This window comes from Argopecten irradians, chromosome 5 (genome assembly GCF_041381155.1).
Source record: "Argopecten irradians isolate NY chromosome 5, Ai_NY, whole genome shotgun sequence".
Classification (NCBI taxonomy): domain Eukaryota; kingdom Metazoa; phylum Mollusca; class Bivalvia; order Pectinida; family Pectinidae; genus Argopecten; species Argopecten irradians.
The window spans coordinates 50,092,353-50,107,507 of record NC_091138.1 but is presented as its reverse complement, the minus strand read 5'-3'; the positions used below and the strand labels follow the sequence as shown (position 1 = coordinate 50,107,507).

The 15,155-nt window shown below is 39.5% G+C and overlaps 1 protein-coding gene across 2 annotated transcripts in view; it reads right to left on the bottom strand.

Annotated features, from left to right (window-relative positions):
• Positions 1-3,288: 3,288 nt before the first annotated feature.
• Positions 3,289-15,155, bottom strand: part of LOC138324139 (dynein regulatory complex subunit 3-like) — a 31,913-nt gene continuing 20,046 nt past the window's right edge. For both annotated transcript variants that reach the window (XM_069269224.1, XM_069269225.1), the window contains 6 exons: positions 10,026-10,145; positions 9,477-9,587; positions 8,430-8,606; positions 7,551-7,682; positions 4,933-5,127; positions 3,289-3,987 (listed from right to left, as the gene is read on the bottom strand). In XM_069269224.1, the coding sequence (XP_069125325.1) occupies positions 3,736-3,987; positions 4,933-5,127; positions 7,551-7,682; positions 8,430-8,606; positions 9,477-9,587; positions 10,026-10,145 (987 nt within the window). In that variant the 3' untranslated portion in view covers positions 3,289-3,735. The remainder of the gene's footprint in view (positions 3,988-4,932; positions 5,128-7,550; positions 7,683-8,429; positions 8,607-9,476; positions 9,588-10,025; positions 10,146-15,155) is intronic.

Below are 15,155 nucleotides of genomic sequence, written 5' to 3'. Positions count from 1 at the left end.
ATGGACGGATGGAAGGACGGACGGACCACGGACGAAAGGCGATTTGCATAGCCCACCATCTGATGATGGTGGGCTAATAATTAGAACGTAATAAAAATGGAGAAACATAACGGAGACGTTGATCATTTTTCCCCAAACAAGAACTACAACACCGTCATCCGAGTCACTAAGTGCTTTACTGGTGCTTGGGGACGCTTGAATTACATTGTGGAAAGGGAGACAGTAAAGGTTTTGTCTGACATAGATAAATTAACCACAAAAAAAAGCCAGTAAGGAGAAAAGCGCAGAGGAAAAAATTGTATTTACCAATATGCTTTTGAAATTTTAACGTTTAATTTTTGGACGATGAGTGATGAACATCCGGAGTGACCCAGCATCCTTGCTGCTATTTGATCGTGATCGCGGCTGAAAAATAAAACGTTTGTGGACCTTTTCGTGTTGTTGACATCCATCTGTTCACTCGTGATTTCCACTCTCAGCACTTTTTTTCGATTACGAGTGTCTTGATTGTTACCGCTCGGCGAGGCCCAACATGTCTGATGTCAAACACGGCTATCGAGGCCGAAAATGATGAAACATTTGTTGATCTTTTTAATCGTCTTATTGACATTAATTTGAGTAAAATCTATATAATGCTGCATCAGACATGAGATAAGATGACATTCGAGCGATCAAGATATCCACAAACCAAGACATGACTCGATTGAAATTTCAAAAATAGTATGAATTTCCGTAACAAATGAGCTGGAATGTTATTTCTGTTAAACATTGTTTTTAATACAGAATCATAAATCAGTATTTTTTTTCATTTCATCCATACCATTTGCTTAAAGCAAGTCGATAGTGAAGCTATAGTCAAAACCTGACAACTGAATTTTTCACAATTAGTCAATCGTTCTATCATTTGATTCTCATGAAACATAATTTGTATGTGTTGCACAAAAGTAAATGATTTTCCTGGTAAGTTGTATTAATTCAAACAGATTTTCAATTGAAAGTTTGTGTTCATTCTGATATTTTTGTTAATAATACATACATTGACGCTATGTCTTTGATATCCATGTATGAGTTCATGCATCACAATACTGGATTGTTTGGAAAATCATTGGTATTTTTTTCCTGATGTAGAAAAATGCCTTTATATAGCTATATTATACTTTGAAAAATTATGGTAGGTGATGTTACATGTATCTGATGGAAAAGAAATTTCTAAAATCTAGTCAACTTCGGCATACCTCCTAAAAATCCTTGATTCCAAATTTTTTTTAAAACAAAAAAAAAAAATCGCTCGCTCGCTCCATTTTTATTTTTCAATTTCCCGAAGAACTACAAATTAATTTGGTGTGGCCTAAAATATATGTACAACTGTTCTTTTCTGGTCGTAAACATACAAAAGTAATTAGCTATTCAAACAAGAGGCCCAGAGGGCCTGTATCGCTCACCTGGTTTGTAATGCCAAGTAATGTTCTGAATACAAGTTCATTGTTTATTTTCTGAAGGAATTTGAATATTAACCTCTAATTACCCTATTGGGCTCCACTTTTTCTGCTCCAGGGGGTCAAAGCCAAAATTTATACGAATTCTGTTAACCCCAAGGATGTTTCTGGCCAAATTTGGTTACAATCCATGCAGAACTCTAGGACAAGTAGCGATTTATAGGATTTACCTCTATTTCCCCTATTGGGCCCCGCCCCTCCTGCCCCCAGGGGGTCAAAGCCAAAATTTATACAAGTTCTGTTCCCTTCCCCCAAGGATGTTTCTGGCCAAATTTGGTTACAATCCATGCAGAACTCTAGGACAAGTAGCGATTTATAGGATTTACCTCTATTTCCCCTATTGGGCCCCGCCCCTCCTGCCCCCGTGAGGTCAGAGCTAGAATTTATACAAGTTCTGTTTCCCTTCCCCCAAGGATGTTTCTGGCCAAATTTGGTTACAATCCATGCAGAACTCTAGGACAAGTAGCGATTTATAGGATTTACCTCTATTTCCCTATTGGGCCCGCCTCTCCTCCCCCGGGGTCAGAGCCAAAATTTATATTGTTCCCCTTCCCCAAGGATGTTTCTGGCCAAATTTGGTTACAATCCATGCAGAACTCTAGGACAAGTAGTGATATATAGGATTTACCTCTATTTCCCCTATTGGGCCCCCCCATCCTGCCCCTTGGGGTCAGAGCCAAAATTTATAGAAGTTCTGTTCCCCTTCCCCAAGGATGTGTCTGGCCAAATTTGGTTACAATCCATTCAGAACTCTAGGACAAGTAGCGATTTATAGAATTTACCTCTTTTTCCTATTGGGCCCCGCCCTCTGCCCCGGGGGTCAGAGCCAATATTTATACAAGTTCTGTTCCCCTTCCCAGGATGTTTCTGGCCAAATTTGGTTACAATCCATGCAGAACTCTAGGACAAGTAGTGATTTATAGAATTTACCTCTATTTCCCCTATTGGGCCCCGCCCCTCCTGCCCCCTTGGGGTCAGAGCCAAAACTTATACAAGTTCTGTTCCCCTTCCCCAAAGGATGTTTGTGGCCAAAATTGGTTACAATCCATCCAGAACTCTATGACTAGTAGCAATTTAAAGGAAATGTTGACGGACGGACGACGGACGGACGGACGGACGACGGACGCCGCGCCATGACATAAGCTCACCGGCCCTTCGGGCCAGGTGAGCTAACAAGAGATTCCAGAGGGATCTTTGCAACCACCAAAGAATGATCTATGTATGACAATTGAAAGAGGGATCATTTCTCTGCTTTCAAACTTCAACTATCAAAATCCAAGATGGCCGCCTGTCGGCCATCTTGCTGACCAATCGGTCCCAAAATGCAATATGCACAACTAGTGTCCTAGGGGAACCTACATATGAAACTTGAGACAGATCCCTTTAGTACTTTCTGAGAAATAGATGTAACAATCTTCAACCACCAAAATCCAAGATGGTGGCTGGTCGGCCATCTTGTTGACTGATTGGTCCCAAAATGTAATATGCACAACTAGGTCCGTAGGGGAACCTGCATATAAAATTTGAGAAAGATCCCTTTAGTACTTTCTGAGAAACAGTGGTTACAAAATTTAAATATCAACATCCAAGATGGCTGCCTGGTAGCCATCTTGTTGACCAATCGCTCCCAAAATGCAATATGCACAACTAAGGCCCTAGGGTAATCCCTTTAGTACTTTCTGAGAAATAGCAGTAACAAGAATTGTTAATGGACGGACAGAAGGACAGACGGACCACGGATGAAAGGCAATTTGAATAGCCCACAATAGGCTAGAAAAATACAACACTGATAGTTTGTTTAGACTTTTTAATTATTTCTGTTTTTATCACAATAAAATATAAATGTTGTTCCCAACACTAATTAACTGGTATGTTTGTAATTGAAACTTTTAGAATCAGAATGTACTATTAAACTTGTCAAATATAGCAGGGATCAACAAAGCTAGTTTATCAAATACATGTATATATTACACTAGACATTTGATAAGATTTATATTTCAATTTAGACAAGTTTCAATATCGTACAATTTTTATACAAATACAGACGAAGTTGAAAGACCCTTGATCATCACAGATACTTCAAAGCTTTTGTAAGTCTATGACCACAAATGTGTGAATCCTGTATGTCTTTCTATAGGATGACTCAATGGTCCACTAACGTCCACTAACACGTCTGAAGGCCAAATACCTCCCCTGTCGTATCACGATTCAGATTTATGTTGATGACTTTAGTAATTTATCAGTAGTTTCCAGCTTGTAACACTTCCAAATTGTCAATTTCGTCTCGTAAGTGATCTATCAGATTGTTTATTTCGGTCACTCTCATACGATTCCTTGAAATTTCCTCATCTTCGTGAATTTTGTCAATCGTTGTTTTTAACCAATGGTTGATTCTGGTGACCATGTCGTCTTCTTTGTTATCTATCTTGAGCAGATGAACATCGTGTGATGATGAAACTGCATTCATGATTGTATCCTTGTCCACAAATAGCTGTATAAAATAGAACAATTGAGATTTAAAAAAATAAATATAATAATAAATTTAATAAATAAAAAATAATTTGGATGAATCTGGTAAATTTTGGCTAGTAACTGTAATACTATATGTTGACATATAACTGGCCCGTCCAGCCTTGTCATAAATATTGTATTAATACACACATGTAATAAAACTAGGGGTTGGGTTTAAAATATTAGTTTAACATCCTATTACCAGCCAAGGTCATGTAAGGATGTGCCAGAATTTTTGGTGGAGAAAAGCTGGGTACCCGGAGAAAACCATCGACCAGCGGTCAGTACCTGGCAACTGCCCCACATGGAATTCGAAATCACGACCCAGGGGTGGAGGGCCCTATATTCATGTGACAGGTAGTTATGGTGTCATAACCATAACCAATGTATGACATTATATGATTGTCCAGGAAACGTCACATCTGAGCCAGATGTCTACTACATTATATATCTATATAGAATCTTACACAAATTGAAATTTATGAAACTGGTATTCTACTCACCTAAAGCATAGCTTGTGGCATAAAAAGATTACTGAACTCGTTTGATTTTCATATTTATCTTATAGCCACTTGTGTAAGATCTACTATGCATTCAAATAAAGACATATGATCTTTTGGATACAAAGAAGTTGAGTACTATTTCACATAAAAGATCTGACTTATAATTGCTGTTGATACCGTATAGCCAGCTATTGTCGCAGGACCTAAAACTAGGAAATTAAAATTCAGTTAATATCAAAATTTTGTTATTTCTCTTCAAATGTATACAAATATATGATTTAACAAAATTCTTAATATTTCACTGATAAAAATTTCGCAAAATCGAGAAAAATACATCCCGCAAAAATAGCTGTCCATACAGTATAAAATCTGTGTTAAGGTTTATATCTGAATTCCAAATGTTTTAAATGAGCTAATCTTACCATTCTCAAATCCTCGTTAATCTCATCATCGAGCTCATTCTTGAGAACTTTTTCGAGTGTGACAATAGCGATCTCCATCATCTTTTCATGGTGGAATGTCTCCAGGTCTCGACACTGCGCCAGGAAAGCCTGAATATTCTCCTGGAATGAAGCCACGAGGTCCTGCATGCTGCGCTCAAAGTCTTTGATGACGTCCTACAAAATCAACGGGGGCATTATTTACAATTGTCACTTCAATATTCTGTGATCTTTTTAATTTTTTCGTCATTGCAACTTTGACTATTCATACAATGTACTAATCCAATAATTTTAGATGTCAATATTGAGAAACTTCTGATGGGCAATAACAACACACAACGTAATGATCAAAAGTCTCGTCATGCTATACCTCTAACATTGTTGGAGTAACAATGTACATGTATGTCTTTTTGGTATTACATAGATATGACCAATCTTGTCTCTAAACTCATAATCAATTAATATCATTATTATTTTAGGCAGGCATTCTTTTATAAACAAGAGCTGTTGGAGAACAGCAAAGCTCGCCTATTCAGAAGAAGTTGATGTTCAAATATTTACTATTTAAACATGGAAATATGACAAATTAACAGACTCAAAAACCCCCTAAAGGGCCCCAAATTGGTTTTATTATCACGTTCAGCATCCATACACATTAGGAAAATAAAATCATAAACATTTATGATGACTTAAGCTTAAACAATTGACGAAACAGAAACTTGCACAAAAACTTTAATGTGAAATGGGACGCCAACGCCGACGCAGACGCCGGGGTGACAACATTAGCTTCCCCTATTCTTCGAATAGGCGAGCTAAATAGAAACTTGCTCAAAAACTTTAACATGGAAATATGACAAATTAACAGACTCAAAAAAAACCTAAAGGGTCCCAAATTGGTTGTATTATCACGTTCAGCATCCATACACATTAGGAAAACAAGAGGCCCATAGGCCTTAACGGTCACCTGATTTCAGATACAGAATGAAACAAAGACATGCATATAAACACTATATATTGGCCCATCAGGCTCTTGAAGTCAGTCAGTGATTTTATAAATTTGACTTTTTAATCTATGAAGATTATGTGAATTCAGAAGAAAGATTTTTGAAATGTTATCCATTTGGACCCCTTTTGGCCCCGCCCCTCTCGTCCCTGGGGATCGGCCAAGACCAATATGAATATGATGTTAAAATGCTATCTCAGGCTAATAATTCTAACCCAGATTGACTAATTTCCTATGAAAACTAAGCAAATAATGTTCTTAAATGTGTTTTTCCTTTATAAACTATAGTAAATTTGACCCCCTCCCCAGGGGAAAATCTGAGATCCCAGGACCATGAAATTCACAATTTTTTTTGTAAAGGGCCTTAAGACCTTCCAATCTATCAAGAGTATCTGGGTCCATCAAATCTGTGAATTCAAAAAGAAGATTTTTGAAATTACCACTTTGACCCCTTTTGGCTCCGCCCCTCTGGCCCCTGGGGGTCAGTCATGAACAATATGGATATGATGTTAAAATGCTATCTCAGGCTAATATTTCTAACCCAGTTTGACTAATTTCCTATGAAAAATAGGCAAATAATGTTCATAAATGTGTTTTCCCTATATAAACTGTAGTAAACTTGACCCCCTCCCCAGGGGGAAACGTGAGACCCCAGGGTCATATAATTCACAATTTTTGTAAAGGACCTTAAGACCTTTCTATTTATGAAAAGTATTTGATTCTACCAGTTCCAGTATTTCAGAAGAAGATTTTTGAAGTTTTAGCCTATTTGACCCCTTTTGACCCCGCCCCTAAGGCCCCTGGGGGTCAGTCATAGAAAATTTGTTAATAGGATTAAATGGCCATCTCATACTGATAATTCTGACAACATTTGACTCATTTCCTATTACAAATGACCAAATAATGCGCAAAAATGTGTTTTCCCAATATAAACTATAGTAAACTTAACCCCCTCCCCAGGCGGAAACTAGAGACCCCAGGGTCATATAATTCACAATTTTTGTAAAGGACCTTAAGACCTTTCTATCTATGAAGAGTATTTGATTCTACCACATCTGTGAGTAGAGAAGAAGATTTTTGAAATTTTACTCAATTTTACCCCTTTTGGCCCCTCCCACAGCCCCCTGGGGGGTGGGGACCATATAATTCACAATTTTGATTGGCCTTATGCCTAAGAAGGTTTCTGCAAAATTTCATTGAAATTGCTTCAGCAGTTTTGGAGAAGAAGTCGAAAATGTAAATTGTTTACGGACATACGAAGGACGACGGACGACGACGGACAAAAGGCGATTAGAATAGGTCACTTGAGACTTCGTCTCAGGTGACCTAATAAAATCATAAACATTTATGATGACTTAAGCTTAAACAATTGACGAAACAGAAACTTGCTCAAAACTTTAACGTGAAATGGGACACTAACGCTGACGCTGACGCCGGGGTGACAACATTAGTTTCCCCTATTCTTCAAATAGGCGAGCTAAAAATTTCAACAAGACATTGCATTGAAATACAAAAAATGTCTTACTGATGTTTGATTAAGATGATTTTTTGTATAATCATAACATAAGCTGGATGGACAGCGAATCTATGAGTTTACCTCGAGCTGGTCAACAAGCTGGAGCTCTAATCCCATGAGTTTGTCCCAAAGTTCTGAAACTTGTTTGTTGTAGTCGGCCACCACAGATTCCAGCACTTTCTGGTCACTGATTTGAACTAGCTCCTGCATTGTCTACAGAATATAATATTATACACATATATACCATGAAGATCAGATCAGCACTAGAAAATAAGATTACCAAACGGTATTAAACAAGAATTCCAGTGGATGTGTCGCCTGCACAGCAATTTAAAACATCACAAAAATTGTTATTTCCGGTTGAAAATATTGTTAATAATTAGGTGAAGTTATCATGTCCCGTAACTCTTGCAAATATTGACAGATTTTTACCAGTATCAAACTCATCCGAGATCTTATTGATATAAAGCAATATATATACCGGTTGAAATCGGACAATAGCTACATTAATTTTCGCACGGAAACCTGTCTTTTTCCCAAGCAGGCACAGGATTACCATAAAAAATTTGATTTTTCTGTATTAATGTGGGAAAGATTATAAGACTCTTTCATAAGTGGATATGAATATTCTACCCAAGGGTCACAAAATATAGTAAAACCCAAGGCTTGCAGAGCGTTTTACAACATTTTGAGATCCCGAGGGTAGAATATCCCTATCCTTCATATCCATGTATGAAAGAGTATTTTTCTGTCATACCTCAATGTTTTATTGCAATTTATAAAAATGTTAAAATTGTACCAAAAAAATAGTAATTTTGTTAACGCTGTGACATCACGAGGCTTTATTGCATGGGTAGCCATTTCAACCCTGCAATACAGCCTCCGGAGACATGGGTGTATTGCCATAGACCAGCCAGTATTACACCTGTTGGTAGGAGAGAAAATGATTTATTGACTTACCCTCTTCTTGACGACCATAAAGTTGTTGATGGCATGCATCCCTAGGTTTTTATTTTCCTGTTTAGCGTCCTCTACACATTCCCAGAACTGTTTCACTTCCGAGTCACGCTTTTCGTGTTCCTTCAAGCCATACTCAAACATTTGATGGCAAATGGCAACAAATTTATCCTTAAAAGTGAGTATCGTTAAGGAATATAACATTTTCAGATATTAGTTTTTGACAGACATTAATAAAAATTACTTTTCGCAGGGTAACCATGTTTTGTATCTGTGTTGCAAGATGAGCTTAACAGTCTAAGGGAGATAATTTAGTTCTTATTTAGAAATGAGTTTCAAATTCGATCTCCTTTGTTGTAACCTCTTGTCGCATGATGAGTTCAGATAAAAATTCTGAACATATACATTTGATTTGTGCTTCATTCAGACATCAATACATTTTGTAACTCAAACCCTCTCACTACACGACAACTGAAGTACTAACTACAAAGATAAACTCATTTACCACAGAAATTGTCATGTAATCAAACATTTGAACTATAGCATTTTAAATGTATTTTATGGGGTAAAGTTACTTGTTTTCAATATTTTTTATCTTGAAAACTTAAAAAAATTTGAACCTTGGTTGGCTGTTATTGCAATGTGTTGTGTGTGTATATCTGCTCTCCCTACCTGATCACATATTATACTGACAATGGGAAAACCAGTCGTCCCTACCACTTTAATAGACTAGAATATTTCAATTGGTGGTATGTTGTGACCAGGGGACAAAACCCAAAGCATACCTCAAAGTAGCCCCAGATACTCTGTCCCTGACACCAGACTTGTTTGGTAGAACTAGCCGACACTGTTTGATATAGCACTACGCTCTGGCCCTACACCAGACATCATCTGTCATAATGTCTAAGTCTGGTGTCAGCGCCAGAGTATCTCTGGCTTAAACTCAAACGGGACACTGTTCGATTCAAGGTAAAAAGTGAGATGGTGTCAAAAAACAATAGATTTAAGCTTAGTACTAAATGATAAGACAATGTAAATAAAAGGATATGTTTGTAGAAGATCCTCGATGCCTGGCATCTCGCTCAACTTCTGTCCCTCTGAGTCTTCAACATACATCATCTCAAACAGGTGTGGTCCATCCATCAGTTCTACATAGGCTGCCTGTAGGGGACAATAAGGAAACAGATTAGTAAAACCCTCCACACTACCAAGTCTCGAGTTTTCTTCTTTTTATATCTATACCTTTGCAAAATACGTTGATTTTTTACTATATATATTATATATATTAAAACTTTGATTTTTTACTATATATATTATATATATAAAAACCATTATGTAAAGTTATATCTGTAGATTTTTAAGGAATTCCAGTTCTCTTTTAAGATACCCTATTTGACCTAATAAGCACCCAGGATGCTTAAATATTGAAAAAAACTAGTGGTCACCCAGAAATCAGTTTGCAAAACAAATCAATAGAGAAACCTACACAGTTTTTATATTTCAGGCTGCATTTAATTTGATAAGTGCCTAAAAAAGGGGAAGTGCTTAAATAGGAATGGGGGCTCCTATTGGATCAAATATGGTATTAGTCCTTTTTACCTTATGGAGTTCCAGTTGCTGCTTGTTCTTGACTTCTTCCTCCTGCTTGAGTTCTGCTTGTTTCTCATTGTGTAACATTTCTTCTCTCTGAATCATGTGTTTTTCCATAGCATCTTCTCTCTGTTTTATGATCAATTTGTTGAGTGACGTTTCATAACCACAGGACAAAGTAGACAGAAATCTTAATTATTATTGTTTTACAAGGTACCCTGGTACATACTAAACACCCAGGTTTTACAAGGTACCCTGGTACAATAAACACCCAGGTTTTACAAGGTACCCTGGTACATACTAAACACCCAGGTTCTACAAGGTACCCTGGTACATACTAAACACCCAGGTTTTACAAGGTACCCTGGTACATACTAAACACCCAGGTTTTACAAGGTACCCTGGTACATACTAAACACCCAGGTTTTACAAGGTACCCTGGTACATACTAAACACCCAGGTTTTACAAGGTACCCTGGTACATACTAAACACCCAGGTTTTACAAGGTACCCTGGTACAATAAACACCCAGGTTCTACAAGGTACCCTGGTACATACTAAACACCCAGGTTTTACAAGGTACCCTGGTACATACTAAACACCCAGGTTTTACAAGGTACCCTGGTACAATAAACACCCAGGTTCTACAAGGTATCCTGGTACAATAAACACCCAGGTTTTACAAGGTATCCTGGTACAATATAAACACCCAGGTTCTACAAGGTATCCTGGTACATACTAAACACCCAGGTTTTACAAGGTACCCTGGTACAATAAACACCCAGGTTTTACAAGGTATCCTGGTACAATAAACACCCAGGTTTTACAAGGTATCCTGGTACAATAAACACCCAGGTTCTACAAGGTATCCTGGTACAAACTAAACACCCAGGTTCTACAAGGTACCCTGGTACATACTAAACACCCAGGTTCTACAAGGTACCCTGGTACATACTAAACACCCAGGTTTTACAAGGTACCCTGGTACATACTAAACACCCAGGTTTTACAAGGTACCCTTGTACATACTAAACACCCAGGTTTTACAAGGTACCCTGGTACATACTAAACACCCAGGTTTTACAAGGTACCCTGGTACAATAAACACCCAGGTTTTACAAGGTACCCTGGTACATACTAAACACCCAGGTTTTACAAGGTACCCTGGTACATACTAAACACCTAGGTTTTACAAGGTACCCTGGTACATACTAAACACCCAGGTTCTACAAGGTACCCTGGTACATACTAAACACCCAGGTTCTACAAGGTACCCTGGTACATACTAAACACCCAGGTTCTACAAGGTACCCTGGTACATTTTGGTTTGGTTTGGTTTGTTTATTTTTACGTCCTATTAACAGCCAGGGTCATGTAAGGACGTGCCAGGTTTGTTGGTGGAGGAAAGCCGGAGTACCCGGAGAAAAACCACCAACCAGCGGTCAGTACCTGGCAACTGCCCCACATGGGATTCGAACCCGCATCCCAGAGGTGGAGGGCTTGTGGTAATATGTCGGGACATCTTAACCACTCGGCCACCGCGGCCCCTTACCCTGGTACATACTAAACACCCAGGTTTTACAAGGTATCCTGGTACATACTAAACACCCAGGTTTTACAAGGTACCCTGGTACATACTAAACACCCAGGTTTTACAAGGTACCCTGGTACAGTGGACCCGCGATAATCCGGACGCCGATAGTCCGGAAAACTCACAATCCGGACGGAAATGTCAGGGAACGGACTTCCGTAACGTTATTTATACTCACTAGTCCGGAAATTCGTATTCCGAATCCGAACTGCATTTTGGGAACAGAATGTAATTTTCGTTAATAAATTCCCGCAATAATCCAGACAATTGTTGTCGCCACATGCCGAGAAAATCCAAGGCCAGCTATAGTCATGTGTACAATACACACTATCACTTGACACTGAGTAGGTTGTCATAACGACGGCTGCCAGGTCATAGCCACGGGCGTTTACCTAAACACCTTTCACACAGGTACATGCAGTCATGTAACGGTTCATTAGTTTTCTATAGGAGATCAAACTTCAGTGTTGTAATTGAGATACACAATATATTTTTAGACACACGCTTTTAAACATGAAGTTAGAGCTTGGGTACGGGTACGTATGCTTTAGATACCTTACTGGTTTCGCATGCAGAATATATCGCTATGAGTATCGGATACAATTAAGTGAGATAATATACTCACAAAATTAATAAGAACTTTAAATTTATGTGAATCTATTCGAATTCATTGTCTGTGGTATAAGATATAAAGGCTACAGCACATGCCATTTACACATGTGTGACATTGTGCACGAAGTTAGACGTGAACGGGCGCGTGGTTGTTACACACGTCTGTAAGTCAGAAAGCAAAGACTTGTAGAAATTGTCATTAAAAACAACCATTATACAAAATAACAATTATATGTGTTCCTAAAATGTTCACAACTATTTGTTATCATAGTTTTTTTTTTATGCAAAGAACGTAGATGATGTTGATCCTTGGTTAGGCAATTTGCCGTACGACAGATCAAGAATGGGATACGTAGCTATATGTACATACATAGTATACAATAAACTTTGGCTTTAGGTTTCGTATTTTGAAAAAGACCAAGAGGCCCAGAGGGCCTGTATCGCTCACCTGGTTTGTAATGCCAAGTAATGTTCTGAATACAGGTTCATTGTTTCTTTTCTGAAGGAATTTTAATATTAACCTCTAAATCCCCTATTGGGCCCCACCCCTCCCGCCCCCAGGGGGTCAGAGCCAAAATTTATACAAGTCCTGTTCCCCTTCCCCCAAGGATGTTTATGGCCAAATTTGGTCACAATCCAAACAAAACTCTAGGACAAGAAGTGATTTATAGGATTTACCTCTATTTCCCCTATTGGGCACCACCCGTCCTGCCCTCGGGGGGCCAGAGTCAAAATTTATACGAGTTCTGTTCCCCTTCCCCCAAGGATGTTTGTGGCCAAATTTGGTTACATTACATTCAGAACTCTATGACTAGTAGCGATTTAAAGGATTTACCTCTATTTCCCCTATTGGGCCCCGCCCCTCCTGCCCCCTGGGGACCAGAGTCAAAATTTATACAAGTTCTGTTCCCCTTCCCCCAAGGATGTTTGTGGCAGAATTTGGTTACAATTCATGTAGAACTCTATTACAAGTAGCGATTTAAAGGATTTACCTCTATTTCCCCTATTGGGCCCCGCCCCTCCTGCCCCCGGAGGACCAGAGCCAAAATTTATACAAGTTCTGTTCCCCTTCCCCAAAGGATGTTTGTGGCCAAATTTGGTTACATTCCATTCAGAGCTCTATGACAAGAAGCGATTTAAAGGATTTACCTCTATTACCCCTATTGGGCCCCGCCCCTCCTGCCCCCGGGGGTCAGAGCCAAAATTTATACAAGTTCTGTTCCCCTTCCCCCAAGGATGTTTGTGGCCAAATTTAGTTACATTCCATTCAGAACTCTACGACAAGTAGCGATTTAAAGGATTTACCTCTATTTCCCCTATTGGGCCCCGCCCCTCCTGCCCCCGGGGGATCAGAGCCAAAATTTATACAAGTTCTGTTCCCCTTCCCCCAAGGATGTTTGTGGCCAAATTTAGTTACATTCCATTCAGAACTCTATGACAAGTAGCGATTTAAAGGATTTACCTCTATTTCCCCTATTGGGCATCACCCCTCCTGCCCCCGGGGGACCAGAGCCAAAATTTATACAAGTTCTGTTCCCCTTCCCCCAAGGATGTTTGTGGCCAAATTTGGTTACATTCCATTCAGAACTCTATGACTAGTAGCGATTTAAAGGATTTACCTCTATTTCCCCTATTGGGCCCCGCCCCTCCTGCCCCCTGGGAACCAGAGTCAAAATTTATACAAGTTCTGTTCCCCTTCCCCCAAGGATGTTTGTGGCCGAATTTGGTTACAATTCATGTAGAACTCTATGACTAGTAGCGATTTAAAGGATTAACCTCTATTACCCCTATTGGGCCCCGCCCCTCCTGCCCCCGGGGGGTCAGAGCCAAAATTTATACAAGTTCTGTTCCCCTTCCCCCAAGGATGTTTGTGGCCAAATTTGGTTACATTCCATTCAGAACTCTATGACAAGTAGCGATTTAAAGGATTTACCTCTATTACCCCTATTGGGCCCCGCCCCTCCTGCCCCCGGGGGGTCAGAGCCAAAATTTATACAAGTTCTGTTCCCCTTCCCCCAAGGATGTTTGTGGCCAAATTTAGTTACATTCCATTCAGAACTCTACGACAAGTAGCGATTTAAAGGATTTACCTCTATTTCCCCTATTGGGCCCCGCCCCTCCTGCCCCCGGGGGATCAGAGCCAAAATTTATACAAGTTCTGTTCCCCTTCCCCCAAGGATGTTTGTGGCCAAATTTAGTTACATTCCATTCAGAACTCTATGACAAGTAGCGATTTAAAGGATTTACCTCTATTTCCCCTATTGGGCATCACCCGTCCTGCCCCCGGGGGACCAGAGCCAAAATTTATACAAGTTCTGTTTCCCTTCCCCCAAGGATGTTTCTGGCCAAATTTGGTTACATTCCATTCAGAACTCTATGACTAGTAGCGATTTAAAGGATTTACCTCTATTTCCCCTATTGGGCCCCGCCCCTCCTGCCCCCAGGGGAACCAGAGTCAAAATTTATACAAGTTCTGTTCCCCTTCCCCCAAGGATGTTTCTGGCCGAATTTGGTTACAATTCATGTAGAACTCTATGACTAGTAGCGATTTAAAGGATTAACCTCTATTACCCCTATTGGGCCCCGCCCCTCCTGCCCCCGGGGGGTCAGAGCCAAAATTTATACAAGTTCTGTTCCCCTTCCCCCAAGGATGTTTGTGGCCAAATTTGGTTACAATCCATGCAGAACTCTTTGACTAGTAGCGATTTAAAGGAAATGTTGACGGACGGATGGACGGACGGACGACGACGGACGGACGGACGGACGACGGACGCCGCGCCATGACATAAGCTCACCGGCCCTTCGGGCCAGGTGAGCTAAAAACGTTTATTTAATACTCTTAACGTAAATGATATATAAAAATACCTATTAAACATAACCAAAACGAAGTATTTAATTGTAACTACAGGTATATTACATAAAAGCCTGCCATCGAT